This window comes from Rosa chinensis, chromosome 1 (genome assembly GCF_002994745.2).
Source record: "Rosa chinensis cultivar Old Blush chromosome 1, RchiOBHm-V2, whole genome shotgun sequence".
Classification (NCBI taxonomy): Eukaryota; Viridiplantae; Streptophyta; class Magnoliopsida; order Rosales; family Rosaceae; genus Rosa; species Rosa chinensis.
In genome coordinates this window covers 7,978,303-7,995,137 of record NC_037088.1, presented here as the reverse complement: position 1 = coordinate 7,995,137, position 16,835 = coordinate 7,978,303, and the positions used below count along the sequence as shown (strand labels likewise).

Below are 16,835 nucleotides of genomic sequence, written 5' to 3'. Positions count from 1 at the left end.
AAGTTTCGCAAGGCTCTGTCGTCTGAACAACCCAACACTAAAGGATTTGGGACTTTCTGTCGTTAATAATCACATACAACGACAGATTAATGTTGTTCAAATGAACTACAAACTACAGTTTTAATAAAACTGCTGTTGTCTGACATGTAATAAGAACACATTTATATGTTGTCTGAAGTTACCAAATTAAAGGTTTGTTTAGCAATCTGTTGTCTGAATGCATTTTCAAAGACATTTGATTGTTGTTTGAAATTCACTTAAAATTGGGAAATTATAACTCATCTGTCGTCTAAATAGTTTTGAGAATTTATTTTTATGTCTTTTGCCTTGTATTCCAACCACAGTTTTAAGTATTTATGTTGTCTGTTAGAAGTATTTTTGTTGTTTGATAGTGAATTGAACTTCTGTTTTCTGTTGTCTGATAAAAGTATTCTGTTGTTTGATAATGAATTAAACTTCAGTTTTCTGTTGTTTGATAGTGAAATAAACTTCAGTTTTCTGTTGTTACAAGTATGAAGGAACAACATAGAGATATTTTTTTATGTTGTTGCTGTATTTGTGATACAACATATCATAAACCTGCATTTGTTGGATTTGAACCATAGCAAACCTCATTCTGTACACTAGTCATCAAAAAGGCATATTATAAGATCTGAAATCAGCAAATTCCTCATTGCATCAATTAACCCACCAAAATACATTCCCATCAGTTGCATAATACTAATTAAACTAGCTAGCATGCTAGCCTTTACATTAACCGATTTTAATTACTGCCATTGTTGCATGGATCCTAATCTAACTAAGACAAAAACCTTGTAGCATCCATATAGTAGTTACAACAACTGCATGCATTATATTGTTCAACACTTTCCATCAGTTTTGTCAAAATGCACAAAAGCAGTTCCTGGACACTACTACTGCTCATAACCTAGCTACCAAAAACCAAAGCAGATATATAGGCTGATACTTAATTTTCTGGGAACTTCAAAACATGCTTAGCCCATTCTGCTCGGATCTCATCAATATCCTTGTCTGTGTAAACCAAATTTGACCTCGTTCCCCACTGCAATAAGGAAATGTAGCAAATTAAATATGAAAGTTATATGCACAGAGAATGCACTATATCATTAAACAATAAAAATGAGCAAACTTTAGATGAATGATTTGATTGATACAGCAATGTTGTAATAAAAATGACTCACTCAACTTTGTATTCATTTGCTATTGGAATATCTGGATTGATCATGATGCATGTATGGCCTGTTGTTGCTGCTGTTACCCGTTCTGTACGTTATAACAATAATTACATGTAGTTGTCAGCTGTAATAATAATCAGTATCATTGTTTTTAATTAATGTTTACCTTGGAATTTGGTCAACCTTAAACCCGTGAATACAGCGAGCACTGGTGGGGATAACTGTTTAACTCTTTCCATATCAAACTCTCTAGCTATGTCACCCCAGAAGGTAATTCTGATATCCTCCCTCCTGCATTTTTCAAAAGGAAGTTTTCAATTTCTTGTCAAAGCATTGAATAAATGTAATGGATCAAGTAATCTGGAAATAACGTACCTCAAATTTTCTACAAAGATTTCACATTTTGATTCCAATTTTCCAGTGTCTTTGACAGTAACTTGATGTTCTGGTATGAGTGATTTGATACAACCATAAACATCTTGCATAAAAAATAAAAATAATGATTTGACTTTTAATATAATGTATAAATTTAGAAGTTGTTTATTTAGAACTGATAAACATACCCTTAAGTACTGTCTGAGTCCTCATCTGGTCCTCCAAGTTGTCAAAATGAAGGAAGTTAAATGAATGTTCTGGGATTGGAGGGAATGCATCCATTACAGGCTCAAACTTTGTTGACTCATTGAAACACAGTTCTACCACATGATCGGCAAGTTTATATTTTCATATAGGTTTTCGGTTATACAAATAGGTAATGTCATACACCTGTCTTTCGTCCATTTTCTTGGACATGTAAGGATAAGCAGATTCCTCAATTAAACCGTGAATAGCATGTTTTGCACAGATTTAGAAATGAAGAAAGTTATGTTAAGAGTTTTGAAACAATTATGGTAATTGTAAAAAGAAAATTGTAAAAAGCTTGCCTCTTCGTCGACTAACAGATAATGGAGGCCATCGTATATGTCACTACTATATTTTTTCGGTCTCCACAGTCTGGATGCACGAACTCTGATTTTGAAAGTAATTTGATACGGTCTTATGTGACGAAGCAATGTATGCTCTATGTTTTGTTCAGGCTGAAAATGAGAGGGAAATTGTATTAGAAGAGAAGGTATAAGTCGTGAAGGCACTTCGTTTCAATATTGTTGACATTGTTCATAGATTGATTTTGAAAGGAATTTACTTCCATGATTCAACTGTCTACAGTGGACCTGCAGAAGTACATAAATAAGGATCTCATTGAAATAAAATAATTGTAAGTGGATTTGAATGAGTTTGCATTTAAGGTTCAAGTACAAAAAAAGAGTCTTGCTGTGATCAAAAAAAAAAAGAGAGTCTTGCTAATTTGAAGGCACAGAACATAAAACAATTCAAAGTGTATCCAAATGTCAGTAAGAGTGTATAATATGTTCATGTACGAAAAAAAAAATGTACGTAGTTCAGAGGTAAAGTTGAATTCAGGAATCAATGATAAAGTCTACATTAGGAATGAAAGTTGATTCAAGTTGAAAAAAAAAAAAGGAAAAAAAGTCCAAACCCTTTTAGAGCAACGAAGCAATTTCTCAGGGTATAATGGATAACCTGTTTTCATCTGACTACTAATTTAGTTCTATGCAATTAATTGTATGCAATGAATCCTGATATGTATAACTTTTAGCTTTTCAGTTCCATTTTACTGCTTCAAAAAAGAAGGTGAAAAAATAAAGGCAAAACCGCAAAAGTAGTACTGTAACATCAGAAAAGAAGAGATCAACCAAAAAGAGCAGTCTTAACCCTCTTCCTTGTTTCATAACCTTAAACCATATATATCACTCTTACACCTTTTTAAATATTTTGATTGAGTCAGAACAAAAGACTGTTCAACAAAGTAAATTATCTGCAGTGAACAAAGTCTGTGGATATAAAGGTCATACCCTGTGTATATTGCACCAAGTTGTTCAGATCCGAAGCTGTAGAGTAAACAAAGTCTGTAAAATGTAAAAACTAATATCATCTAACAGAATCAAAATTAGAATAGAAGAATATTGACAAAAAAACAAGGATAAAATCATAAACAGGAAGGACTTGAACATTTCGTATCATCTAGCATATCAAATCAAGAGATGTTAAGTCCAACACCCTAGCTGTCCCAGTACAATTACACAGATTAACTAATTCCTGTTTCCCTACGCTTTGCATTAAAGATAAGCTTAAATCAACTGCTCACACATGACAATTACACAGAATTCTCCTGAAGGCATAAAGGATGCACAATTTTGTTTATGATTCTTATTTTCTCCTCTCTCTTTTTTCAGACAAAAGTTAGGAGTTACATAGAAGTAAATTTAGGAATACACACCTTGTTGATCCCATATTTTTTGCATATCCCACCCTTTAGAGTGCCAAGCTTGATGAGATCATGTTTCCTGCCAAAGAGTGCCAACTCTATTGCCTGGAATTATAAGTTCAGCACCCATATAAATAAGTAAATAAACAAAATATACACGGCAAAAGAACCAGGAATTGAAAAAATGCGAGGCAGCACACACATCATACATCTGAATTCAAGATGATAATTTAGTATATCATTTAGGAGAAGCAGAAATTGAAAGACCATCACAACAAAAAATTAAATTTGGTAGCTCAAATCATTTAATTTATAACAAAATAACAAGGGGTCGGCCATGAGTACCAGAGGTGCCGGAACAGGACTCTTCAACAAAAGTTTGAAAAGATAATCAGCCTTGCGCATGATACCTGGGTCTGTAGACCAGGGTAAAACCAGTGAGACTGTGGAATCAGCCTGGTACAATTTGAAACACAACAATTTCAATTTCATAGGTGCATCAATTTTAATTTCATAATTTGAAAGATAAGTAGTAATTCAATTCTAATAGCTGTGTCTTATTATTGTCAGCACCCAAATTCTAATAGATGTGTCTTATTATTGTCAGCTATTGTCAGCATTTTTTTAGTAACTTTAAATTTTGTGTTTTGGTAAGAACTTCAACCAAAAAATGAAAGGAATGTGGATTGCAAATTAGGGAGTGTGAATTTCATTCTCCTTTTATGATGTTCGGGAAGCTTTTGTATGATATCAAAAACTTGTAAATGATGCTTTTAATTTCAGGTCAACCCATTTTTTTTCCCATATCAGTATGCTTCCAAATCATTGTCAAAAAGTAGAATATATCCAGTAATCCTGTGTACCTTTTTTTGTCACCAGACTTCAACATTGAGCATCTAAATACTGGTGCCAATTTTACAAAGCGAGGATCAGTGCCCTCTCCAGATGAAGAAGAATAAATAACTTCAATTGCACGAGGAACAGGAACCTCCCACCTGCAGTTGATCAGTTCAAGATAAGTATCACCAGATAGTAGAACACAAAAACAATTGTCAGTATAGCAGCTTAAAGTGTGAACCCCACAAACGTGTGAATATCAAACACATTTTATACTACATATGTATAGCATAATTCAGCCTGCAAGTAGATTTATATATGTGCTCCAGATTTACTATATCTTGATACTAAGTACTATAGCTCATATTGCCCAATTTGCCTGCTCCTCATCAAAATTCATTATTGAAACGTCTCATTCATACTACCATAACTCAACATTCATCTATTTCAGCATTTTCTTTTTCAAATAGAAAACGAAGGAATGTCGAGAAGTATGTTTCACACATTGAAACCTTGAGTTTTGGCTCCCACTTTGAAGAGTTGACTGTAAAAGAAACTTGAAACTTGGCTTAGTACGCCAGATGCTTACCTAATCCCTTCCATGTCAATCACATAATACACTTAACAAACAAATCATTAATCACAACTCATTTGAAGATGCAAGAAAATCATGTCCATCATGCATTTTCAAGCATTTAAACCCATGTTACCAACTCAAATTTTCTCGAAGAAAAGAAATGAACTGCAAAATCATTTACATAGAGAATCTGATAGACATAGGCCAAAGGGTCTAAAGAGAGAGGTAGATAAAGGAACCTAACCAGGCTTCCATCACTCAAACTCAAATACCCTAGAACTTTGACTAACATGGATCTGGGATTTCGTTTGAAAACTAAAATCCACAACATTAATGGCAAAGTTCTAAACTTAAACAACAAAGGCATGGAATCTAAATAAGAGATTACTGATAAAGAATTTATCTGGGCAAATTGAGATGTTGATTGAAAACCTTACCTTCGTTCCAGGAAATTCATAGTCTTGGATACCAATTCTTTGCAATGAGAATAGAAAAGTGCCCTTATTTGCATTTGACCAAAAGCTGGGTTCGTATTTAGGAAGCGGCGACTTCTGCCGGAGATGATAAGGCATAGATTCGATAGGACCTATACCAGCAGATAACTTGGCATCTAGGAATGGGATTTTAGGGTTTCACGAAGAGAGATCGAAGGGCTCAAGCTTGGGTTTTTAATTTGCCAAAACCCGAGCAACATGTAACCTCAGCTGACGATAGATCGGGGCTTCGAGATTAAGCGGCTATGAATCAGATCCAGAATGAAAAAGATCAAAGCTGAAGGCTGCAAAGAGAGAGAGAGAGAGAGAGAGAGACTGTTTTATAAATTGGATTGCTGCAGGGTTTGTTGCTCTGGGTTGCTGCTGGTTCGAGATAGAGTTAGGCGCGAGAGAATGTGTTTTTGATGGTTTGAGTTTTTGTGGGAAAAACACGGGCTTGCTAGGGTATTAATTTGATAAGTTTACGTTGTAACAAAAAATTTGTTTTTGGACACACAATGAGAAGTAATTTCCCTATTTCACTCAGACAACATAAAAATGTTGTCTTATTTTTTCAATTAAAAGTGAAAATTTCTTGGTTTATTCATACAACAGCTATCTGTTGTCCGAATTTTTCAAAGCTGGAAAAAATGAACTAGTGTGGATTTTCATGCTATTCAGACAACACAATTAATTTATTATGTCGTCTAAAAAACTAGAAAACTTGTTTTCTGCCGTCTGAAATGTGTCGTCTGAAGGCATTATTGGCATAGTGATGTTGTAGTTTAATCGTACCCTTCCTTCCTTATGGTCCAAAAAACTTTTACATTTAAGATCACCATCTAGGTTAGGAGAATGCTTTCTGTTTGATATGTTATTTTCTTAAGTAATGTTTCAAAGATGGGAATTTGAGTTTTTTCTCCAATTTTAGCTCAACCAAACATAGCCTTCGAACTCGAAATGTTCATGCCATACTAAGCAATCATTTTCAATGGTTGGAGTATGCGTTCCTTTAAAAGTTAAATGAAAATGATTACACTGCCAAAAGGTTACCTCAACATTATCAAATTTTGGAATGGAGTTTCCAAAGTGCTTGCCAGTTTCTTCTATTGATGAAAAGTCAGTTTCTTTGTTAAATAATGTACTTTTTGTTTGGCTCCAAAGCCAGCTGGTGTGCAAACAGTCTCTTTTGAGCGTGTGATTGTGCAGGCGTGCCAGCACCGTGGGGTGCAGTCGTTGGGGTAGTCCCTTGACCTGACTTCTTCTTCAAGAGCTGTGGACGAGGAGAGCACCAACCTCGTCACAGGGTTCTTCTCTTGCCTTTTGGGAAAGGACTTTTGCCTTACGGGTAAGGACTTTGGTTGTGATCTCTTCGGTCACCAAAATCGATACTCAACGTTGTAGGTTGAGCAGAGCAATCACTGGAAAGTTCTGAGAAAGCACGGGGTTTGCTAAAGCGTATCTTTAGCTTCGCTGGATTGCGAGGGCGTTACCCTTTCTTCGCTGGGTGTATCGGTGGCAATAGTACTGGCAGTCGGCTCGTGAGGAGACTAGGACTGGAAGCACGGTCGCCGGGTTGATCTGGTGATGCTGACAGTCGGCTCGCGAGGAGACTAGGACTGGCGGGCGGTCACCGGGTTTCAACGAGGTTTAAGGTTTGCTCTGGGGAGGCTTTGTAATCGCTGGGATTAGTTGATTTGAGAAAGGTCCTTTATTTCGCCGCTTAACCCTGTACTTATATCCTAGGGTTTTGACTGCTCCTTGCCTTGGAAGGATTCTTAATTGTAATTTCCTATTTCATCTCTATTACTCAAACTCAAGAAGGTTTCGTCTCCTTATGAGTCACGGAATGGGCGAAGCTATAACCCAGACCCGAGTAGTTTTATTTTTGGGCCGCAGGTATCGGCCCACTGGATTGAACCCACCAAAGGATCTTGCCAAAAATGCTTTTGGGCTCAAACATTTCCCCCCAAGCCCCGAAATTAGGCCCACGAAGATGTAACTGATTGAAGGGGACTAGAACGACGCGCCGGTCGCTTGAAACGATGCCATTAATGAAGGTCGCGTCCTTTCGTTTGCGAAACGCTTTCTGTCGCATCGTTTCCCTCACAAAATCCTTTATTTAAACCCACAGCCGCAAAATCTGTCACATCAGAAACCCTTCCAGTCTCTTAAACCCAGAAAAACCCATTTCTAACAATATCTCTTCTGCAAGCACCCAGAAATGGCTCCCCCAAAGAAAATCATCATCGACCAAGAGGAAGAGTTAAACGAAAAGGCTGCTCAAACTTGGGGCATCAACATCGGTGTTCGCATTCGTCTTCAAACCTCTATTCATCGACCCCTGCTCCTTCGCTTTTCCGACCATCAAACCGAACTGGGCCCAGCGCCGCAAGGCGTTATCCCAGATGACGCTATCGCTCTATACGGCCTACCCGTCCGTCGGCCCATTCCAGTCCTCCGAAGGACTCCCGGAGATTTTAGTGGCTGGGGTGCCCAAAACCATCAAGCCAAAATAGGCAATTGGCCGTCCTCCATTAGTGTACCGGAGACTTCCTGGTATCGCGAGACGCGGGCACGGGATCTGGCTAGCTGGAACGCGGCAGGAATCACACATACTATTGACCTGTGTTTCCATCTTCCTCGCTGTGGCAACTGCTCGCCACTCGCTGCTTTCCTTTGTTTCTGGAACACCGCCACCAACACATTTGACTTCAGATTTGGTCAAATGAGCATCACTCTGTTGGATATCCTTGCCATCACTGGCCTGCCCATCGATGGCGAACCTTATGTGCATGGTCAGTTTGATTCCGTCAACTTCACCTCGACCATGGCCCAGCACGGTCGTAGCGCTCACAACGGCTCCTACCAGCGATGGTTGGCGTATTACAGCCGGGAACACAACGCAACCGGCGGAATTGCTTTTCTTGAATATTGGCTCTGTAAGTTCATATTCTACACCTCTTCCTGTAAGCCTACTGGCACTTGGACTTCCTTAGCGACGGCCCTCTACAACGGCCGCATTGTCGGGCTTGGACAACCAGTACTAGGAGCCCTCTACCGCATGTTACACCAAGCGACGATGCATCCATTTAAGACCAACATGTCCGGCCCCTTCTGGATCCAGACTTACTTTCCATTCTTCCGCCGCTATGACATCCCGCTACTTCCACCGGCCGATCAACTCTTAGGTCGATGGTTTAGCCGCGAGGCAAAGTACTCATCCCCCTATTCTGAGTGTTTTTCTTATCTGTACCTCCTGGTTGAGATGCCATACTGCGACATAATTCTGGACAGAAGATTCCCATTTTTGCTTGAATATGGTTTTCTCCCTGGCGATCCTCGCTACACCGACCACGCTCGCCTGGCTTTTCGCCGCGCGATCTCCTGCTCAGACATCAGGATCGCCGCCGAAGAACTCAGCTACGAGCTTTATGCCCCCAACCACTTTGCCCGCCAGTTCGGTCTTGTCCAATTGGTACCATTCCCTCTATATGATGCCTGGAACTACAACACCTCTTGGCGCTAGGGGTGGGCAAAAATGACCGAAAGACCGAAAGACCGGAAGGGACTGATCCGGACCGGCCGGTTCGGGCCCGGTTTTAGAAGGAAATTAAGTGTTTTCGGGCCGGTTCGGTCCCTATACTCAGCGTGGCGGTCCGGTCCCGGTTCTTGATTTGCGTGACTGCTTGGCCGGTTCGGTCCCTGTACTCAATGTGCCGGTCCGGTTCTTGACTTGCGGTGACTGCAAGGACCGAAAAAACCGAGCTTGTATATGTGTCTTCCAATTATTGGAAGTCCATTGTGTTAGTATGGACATGACCACATGTGATTATTAAGTTAAGTAAACTAACCTAATTTTCCTCAGTTCCTCACTTCCTCCCTCAACTCTCTGGCTCTCTGCGACTCCGCCTCTCACAAAGTCACAATTGGTCTTCCTCAGTCCTCACCTCTGCGGCTCTGCCTCTCAACTCTCACAAGTCACAATCAGTCTCTTGCGTCTCTGTCCCAGCCTCCCAGGTACCCCAAGGTGGTCTTGATTGGCGACTCCGGCGTCGGCAAGTCCAATCTCCTCTCCAGGTACTACTGCTTCTTCTTCTCTTCTCTTCGATTCTTTTATGTTTTGGTGGATTTCTGGTTTTGGAGTGGATTTTGGTGCAGAAATGAGTTTGATTTGTGGGATTTGGTTTCAGCCTTCACGGGCAGATCTGGTGGTTTGTGGTTGCATGTGGGTTTGTTGAACATTAATAGCTGGCCATAGCCGTGATACTGTCATCAAAGCGACAACACTGGTACGTTAAAACTGCAGTCGTACTTTATTTTCATTCATGTTTTGTCTACGTTTCTTTTGGTAGTGGTGGGTCTAAACTCAAAATGACCACCAGCAAAGAGTGCTAGATTAAGAAAAGTGGTGGATCTAAATTCATATATTTCCTGAATTCCAGTACTGGGTAGTGGGTGCGTCGTGCGTTTTAGGTTAACCCAATTCAAAATGCAGAAAAAGACTACTATTCTTTTTGCACTCGTATACCTTATGTGCATTACACAGCTCACAGCTGTGCTTTCTTGGTTCCTTTTATGGCTTTCTTAACATTATTTGTCTCACATGAACACAGCTACCAACATTACTTCTGTTGCCCGCTGCAGTAGTACTTGGTTATATATTCAATGGAAAATTGGTGTTTGTGGGAATTGGTTTGGTTTTGTTTTAGTTAATTGGTTTGGTTCTGTCTTTCTATTTGTTAATATGATGATCCATTGTTTATTTTATTTTTTTTGCCCTTCAATTTTCTTGTCGAGTGCGTGAACTGTGCAAATTTAAGGTTTTATTCAGTTATATTCTAATGTTGCAGGTTGATAGAGATGGTGGTGTCTTTGGATGAAAGACACGTCGGGGGGAGGATTCAAGGAAGCATATCAAGTGTGCAGCTGAGATTCTTTGCCACCAACTTTTCAAGGTTAGCAGACTTGAGATTCCTTTTTGGTTTGCATGTTAGAGGTGCGAAGTATAAATGTATAACTATATAATGTATAAATGTGTAATACAATGTCTTTTTAAACTGAAATGTGTAGGGAAAAAAATTTGAAGACGGAGGACTAGAGGAGCAGCTGCATGGCATTGAGCATGGCAGCATGGAACTGATGGAAGTTTGGTTGTTCACTTGTTGTCTTGTTGAACATTGTTTTGGTTTTTAATTTGTTATGTTGTTAAGACAATATGTGTTGGTGAATTTGCTGTGTAACTGTGTTGATTGAAATCATTGAATGGTTATTTGCAAGATGGATTTATTTGCAGCCTTGCTGCTAGTGCAGATTGCACTTTGCAGAATGGTTTATTGGTTTTATTTTCACCATTACTCTTTATACTCTTTAAACAGAAGCAGGTCAAGCAGCAAAATGCAGCAGTGCTGCAAAGATTGACTGGAACCGAAAACCCGAAAAACGGGCCGGTCACTCAAATTTTGAATAACTAATTCAAAATCCGAGACATGAAAAATCAACTAGAACACAAGTCACTCAAATTTCAAACCTCAAATTAAATATTACAACTCACTTATACAAAGTAAATATGTAAAGCTCAATTTGAGCATCACTCACCTCACTATTACAATCACCGTATAACTACAACAATTACTCTAACCCGCACGATCACCGCCCTGATTCTCCTAACCTGCAAGATTTCCCGCTACACAATTTGAATAGTGTACCGGGATTGCAACAACACCAAACCCGGTAAGCTATTGACAGCTCGTGTGTAAATAAGAAGGGAATGTTGATTTTATAACACATTTATTTTAACTCAAGTAAAAATCAACAATCTCAACATCTGTAAGGAAACATCAAACCAAAACACGGAAAATCCACAACGAATACATTTCCACAATCCTCAAATCCACAACATCACTACTTTGGTCCATCCCAACTGTTTGGATCCAACTATATCTCGGTTATTATTTAACCGGCGGTCTTCGGACTTTTCCCCTGTCCTCAGAGCACTACATCTCGGTTATTATCTAACCGGCGGTCTTCGGACTCCCAGTCCTCAGAGCACTACAATTCTAACACTCTATACATCCCCCAATGTCCATCATAAAATCCACAAGACTCAGTGATCATAATCATCGCATATAAATATGGTAATTCACATATAAATACAGTAAGTCACGTATAAAGCCACATCTCAAACCATAATAAATAAATCATCACAATTCCACACTCTTCAATGTCACACCATTCCATATATATATCCACGTAAATATATATATACATAATTATCCGCTCAGGGATAATTACTAATACCAACTATAGTTTCACGCAAGAAAAACATGAAATTCATTTTGTATAATTTAAAATCATTTTACTTACCTATGGACCGTAGTTGATCAAGTCCATGTGATTAAAAACAAATATTTATTCCATAAATATTTTTCACACAATTACGACAAAATAAAATTAATTAGAAGTAATCGGTTCGTAATATGAACCGCGTGAGGTTTACTCACCTCTAATCCCGCTGCGTCTTCAATTTCACAAAACACGCCAAAACCGCTCACCAAGGAAGACCGTCAATCACCTAAATCCAATATGATCATAACTTAGCCAACAACTCATAAACCACACAAATACTACAATCCAATGGTCGGATTCTAAAATAAAGACGATCCAACGGTCGGATTCGAAAATTAAGGTGATCCAACGGTCGGATCGAAATTATATGATGATCCAACGGTCGGATCCTCACGGATCGCCCTTAGGATCATCCTCCAAAAATATCACGAAGATCCAATGGTCGGATCTTCCTGAATCGTCCTTATAAACATCTCCACAAAATTTCATGAAAATCCGACGGTCGGATTCTCACGAATCGCCTTCCGAATCACTAAATCACAATTATACGAAGATCCAACGGTCGGATCTTCGCCCGTGACCTCACAAAGTCACCGGGACAGTCATACGATCAACATACTAAAATTTGAAGTAAAACCGATGGTCTGATCTTCACAGATCGAAAACCGAAGATAAACGTAAAAACGTAAATCCACTATTTATCAACATTTTCTAAAATAGCCTTATAATATATCAAAACGCTCGTATGGATGCATAGATGAATAAACTGAAAACAGAATACAAAAATATGGCCGGACCCGCCGCCACAAGCGGCGGTCAACAGCGGCGGTCAACCACCTCCGATGGCAAAGTGACCAACTACAAACTTCTTCAGAATTAAAGGGTGATCAACTTTCATAACTGGAGCTAAGTCTGTTTTGGCCTAGATAGTCCTAGATCAAGCTTTGAATTTTGGATTAATCTGGAGCGTCGATCCGAAACCCAGATTCAACCAGAACCGTCCAAAATGTCAACGCTTGATCTAGCATTCTATACACAAAATCGTGATGAAAGACTTACATAGGGATGATCAGCATGAGGAACAGATCACGAAAATGGGAACAATCGGCCCGTGTATCGCCGGAAAAGTCGTTTTCCGGCCGGGTCCGATCGGACGGAACTGGACCTCCTACGATCCAGCGTTCGGGGCAGCGGTGGAGCAAGGCGATGGAACAGGGCGGCTGGACGGAGCACTGCGAGTCCAATGAGGGCCGGGTAGTGGCCGGAGGAGCAGCGACGGCGCCGCTGGGGCCGGGTCGGGTCGACTGGTCTGCGGGCAAGGGGAGGGTTTCGAGCAAGAGAGAGAGAGAACCGGGGGGGGCTGCTTAGCAAAAAGAGGAATTTTTGGTCCTTAACAAAAAAAAACAGAAAATTTCCTTATTTATAGAAAATTCCCAATTTTCAAATATTCATAACTTATTCATACGAACACCGAATATTGCGTTCCACATATGCACGCGATCGTATCGATGAGCTCTACAACTTTCATGAAGGAACTTTTCCCAAATTCCAAATGTATAAAAAGTCACTTTTTGAGACGCCCCTAAATGACGTACGATTTCGAAATAAAATCGATCGAACTAATTTCACACTTCTCCAAGCTTCGTACAATCACCCATGACCATGAAATCATTCTAAAATGTCCTCGGAAAATAATTTAGATTTTTCGGGGTATTACAGTGCCCAGCCCTACTTGGCGCAGGTTTGGGCCCCCCTTCGGGCCCCTGCCGGCACAGAGCATGCTTGCGCTAGTTGATCTTCCTGATTGGGCCCAGACCATCGATGCCGTGGACGGAACCGAAGAAGAATATGATACTTGGTGGGCAGAAGTCTCCGTCAATTGCTGGACTCAGCCGGACGACGAACTCTTTGCAACCCTCTTCGAAGAGCTGAGGAACCCCTATCCTGCCGACATTGAAATGCTCGCTCGCTTTTCTGAAGATGCTGCAAGACCCCAGCCTCTTCAGGTGGTACAACCGGTGCGAGCCCCTCGCCCAGCCGAGGCTGGTATCGTGATTCGCGAACCCCCTCCAGAGGTAAGTATCGTAATTCTACCCTCTGCAAGTTTCTTTGCTGATTTCCCTTTACTCATCCTTCTCTGTATCAGAGGAGTGCGCAGCGCTCTGGCCGCCGCGCAACCAGCCCTTCCCCGGCCGCTGGCCAATCTGGAAAACAGAAAGCGGTGCTCGCTGAGCCTGAGGCTGAAGATTCTTCTTCCGATGACGACAATCCACAAACCGTAAGAATCCTATATCTTTAGGATCTTATTTCCGCGGGTTAAGTTTTAACTTCTCGATTTCGACAGGTCGCAGCTGCTCTGGCTCGCAAGTGCAGCCGCTCGAACCCTCGCACTGATCCATGGGCAGAAGATGAACCACCCGCTGATCGATTGGTAAGAGACAGGGAGTTCACACTAGAAATTATCCATGCTTTCGCCCAAACTCCAATAACCATTTCACTCGCAGGTTCGTCGCCGGTCCTTTGGACATGCTAGGGAAGGCTCTTCAGCTGCTAGTCAAGGAACATCAGCTTCACAAGCGCGAGCGCCCACGGACCCCGAAAACCTCCCACCTCCTGCCAGCACCGCCGGTGATGTACGTTCGGCCTCGATTCCTGTGCAGATCATAGAGGATAGTTCGCCCGAGCTGGAAGAAAGTACAGCCCTTCCGGATGCGCCACCTAAGGAGCCAATCACTGCACAACCTCTAGCACAGGTATCACTTGATCCCAATCCCGGCGATACAGTTCAAGAGTCTGCCCCGATAGCAATTCCAGACGAGCTTCCGGTCGCAGAGGTACCCCCGTTCCAAAATCAAAGCCTCAGTTCTTGATTATCTCTGTGTATCTGATAATCCTTCCTCAATTATAGAGTAACGTTCCTGCTGAGGAAATCGCTGTCGCTGATCCCGCTGAGCCCGTTGGTGAAGACATGGTGGCTCAAGAGCCTGCCCCCCACGTTCTTGAAGTAGGAGCTGGGATAAATGCGGAACCAGAACCAGACGCGGCCCCCATCGTCGAGCCTCAAGAAGCCCCTGCTGCGGCCGCTGTCGATATTAAAGCTAACACTAATGTTCCCCCGCCCGAGCCTCCTAACAGGCTGGAAAGGCTGGTTCGCGTACTTGAAGTGGCTCCTCCAGGAGTCATAGATGAAGCGAGGGATGGGCTGCAGCGACTTCTAGGTCCTGACATTTTATTGCTGGGCGCGCCGGCCAGAGCTCAAGAATATTTGATGGTGCTTCGCCGCGAACGAACTATCACTGAGGCTGAGTTTATCGAGATATATGAGCTATTACAAAATCTCCCTACGCGGATTAATGAAAGAACGACCGCGACTGCGCAAGCTAGGCAGGTTCTGGCTCACTATCGGGGGCTTGCACAACAGGCAGAAGCATCCTGGGACTCTTTAGGCGATAGAGCTATTCTCGTCAAGGACCTGCGGATCTCGCAGAACCACCTTCGGACCCACATTCAAGAACTTCAGGCCCAATTGATCGAAGCAGAGGCCCAGTTAGTTGTGGTGACGGCCCAACTTGAGCAAGAGGAACCTCAGTTAGAGCAACCCCTAGCAGCCTTCGAAGCGATGTCTCAGAACTTAGCTCAAGCACGTGAAGCAGTCCGACAAGCGGAGCGAGCTGCGGCCGACGCTAGTTTTCGTCTGGATGAACATTTACTTCACTTAACCCATGCGGGTCGAAAACTCTAGGCCTCTTACTTCAGGCCCATTTCGCTTTGTATGAACGACATTAAAATTAATATCTAATATTTAGCCCACTTTGCTTGGCCCAAATATCATTTAAACTCCAGTAGTCAATGACAGGCAAAACCGTTGAAAAGATAACCCCAATTTGGGCGGTTACCTCCTTGGAGACTGCCCCGCTTCCCACGCGTTTTCAATATCTTCCATTTCCGAGATTGTAGCATTTAACTCCATTGATTCTCTTATTGATGGCGTTGAAAGTACTTCAACGGCCTATCACGCGGCATAGGATTGGCACTATAAATATCGGTATTCAGAGAACATAAGTAACCAAACCATCATGTCTTCTCCAAAGATAACCTCGCAAGCTCTGCTGCTATTTCTTCAGTTTCTAAAATCTTCCTTCCGTGATTTCACCCTTAGCCACAAATTCATCGGCTTCATGGCTTAATCTCAAGACCTGGGTAGGCTTCATGGCCTAATCTCAGGTCCGGCGGCATGTCTTTGGTTTCTGAAAATCTGGATGAACTTGCCAGTCTCAGTTAAACCGAAGAACATGCCACGCTCCTAACGCGGCAGAACTAGATTCTGAGGAGCCTGTCTCCTCAGACTGCCCGCGAGGAGTATGGGGAAGAAGGGCGGAAGGCCACTTTGAGGTCGACTGTTCTTCTTCCGCGGTCTACCTCCGGGGCCCGGTTACGAGGTTTCTGTTTTTCCCCAGGAGGTAGATGTGGTTGTGAGTCGCGCCCACTCTGGACCCCAACTCCTGCCCTGAGGAAAGGCCCAATGAGGGGGTATGATGGATTATTTCCTTCCCTCTTCCTCCGGTACCGATGACAGCAGCGGCGACTTAGATCGGAGGAGGATCTGGGTGAAGAGAGGAAGAATGCTAGTGGTAGTGCCCAGATCCTTCTCCCCGCAACCAGATCCAGTCACTTTTAAGCTTTATGTTCCTTTCAGAGCCACCTTTGGCCTTGTAGTTGCATGTGTAATTGTATTGATCTGTTTTGTTGTATGCTTCTGGCCGCAAAGCCACTTTATGAATGAAACTCTTACTTTGAGCAGAAGTCTGCAAAAATTTGTTAGTCTAAAAACAAAGCCTCTTGTATAGGCTTAACACATTTTGCCAGGGATAAACAAGTAGACTTAAAATGTGAAAATTTGAAAACTTAATACAATAATGAAGCCTCATGTATAGGCTATTACATACATCTGGCCTCAAATAAGGCTTAAATAGATATTGAGTTGCCCCCCAATGTTCATCGGGGAAGCAGAATCATGAATCATAGGCCACAAAGAAAAGGCCGGATGATTATAGAGAAATGATGCGAGCCGATGAAGA

The 16,835-nt window shown here is 41.7% G+C and overlaps 1 protein-coding gene and 2 long non-coding RNA genes across 14 annotated transcripts; 1 reads left to right on the top strand and 2 right to left on the bottom strand.

Moving 5' to 3' along the window:
• Positions 1 to 643: 643 nt before the first annotated feature.
• Positions 644 to 5,845, bottom strand: LOC112181523. 12 transcript variants are annotated; one of them, XR_002928914.2, is made up of 11 exons: positions 5,374 to 5,845; positions 4,386 to 4,517; positions 3,868 to 3,978; positions 3,535 to 3,627; positions 3,110 to 3,163; positions 2,380 to 2,407; positions 1,760 to 2,272; positions 1,572 to 1,674; positions 1,363 to 1,487; positions 1,208 to 1,284; positions 644 to 1,063 (listed from the first exon to the last, which is right to left on the bottom strand). XR_002928914.2 is itself a non-coding variant. In XM_024319887.2 (10 exons), exons 6-10 carry the CDS (start codon positions 1,851 to 1,853, stop codon positions 985 to 987), a joined length of 483 nt encoding a protein of 160 aa, XP_024175655.1. In that variant the 5' UTR covers positions 1,854 to 2,272; positions 3,110 to 3,163; positions 3,535 to 3,627; positions 3,868 to 3,978; positions 4,386 to 4,517; positions 5,374 to 5,845; the 3' UTR covers positions 644 to 984. The 12 variants fall into 12 exon arrangements, 9 of the variants coding, with proteins under 9 accessions (XP_024175655.1, XP_024175651.1, XP_024175657.1 ...); XR_005803730.1 differs by lacking the exon at positions 2,380 to 2,407 and having other exon boundaries at positions 1,203 to 1,284; positions 1,380 to 1,487; XR_005803725.1 differs by lacking the exon at positions 2,380 to 2,407 and having other exon boundaries at positions 1,380 to 1,487.
• Positions 5,846 to 9,268: 3,423 nt separating this feature from the next.
• LOC121050994 lies at positions 9,269 to 10,402 on the top strand. Its single transcript, XR_005804700.1, has 3 exons — positions 9,269 to 9,489; positions 9,603 to 9,701; positions 10,263 to 10,402. It is a non-coding gene; the product is annotated as an uncharacterized LOC121050994 (long non-coding RNA).
• A 12-nt stretch (positions 10,403 to 10,414) lies between these two features.
• LOC121050995 lies at positions 10,415 to 13,116 on the bottom strand. The gene is made up of 3 exons (XR_005804701.1): positions 12,817 to 13,116; positions 11,913 to 11,983; positions 10,415 to 11,095 (listed from the first exon to the last, which is right to left on the bottom strand). It is a non-coding gene; the product is annotated as an uncharacterized LOC121050995 (long non-coding RNA).
• Positions 13,117 to 16,835: the final 3,719 nt, after the last annotated feature.

Coding starts and splice junctions, on each gene's coding strand:
- LOC112181523 (XM_024319883.2), bottom strand. CDS start 1,853: ATGGATGCATTCCCTCCAATCCCAGAACATTCATTTAACTTCCTTCAT. Junction 1,488..1,571: donor ATCTTTGTAGAAAATTTGAG/GTACGTTATTTC, acceptor TGAAAAATGCAG/GAGGGAGGATATCAGAATTA. Junction 1,064..1,207: donor CAATAGCAAATGAATACAAA/GTTGAGTGAGTC, acceptor TCCTTATTGCAG/TGGGGAACGAGGTCAAATTT.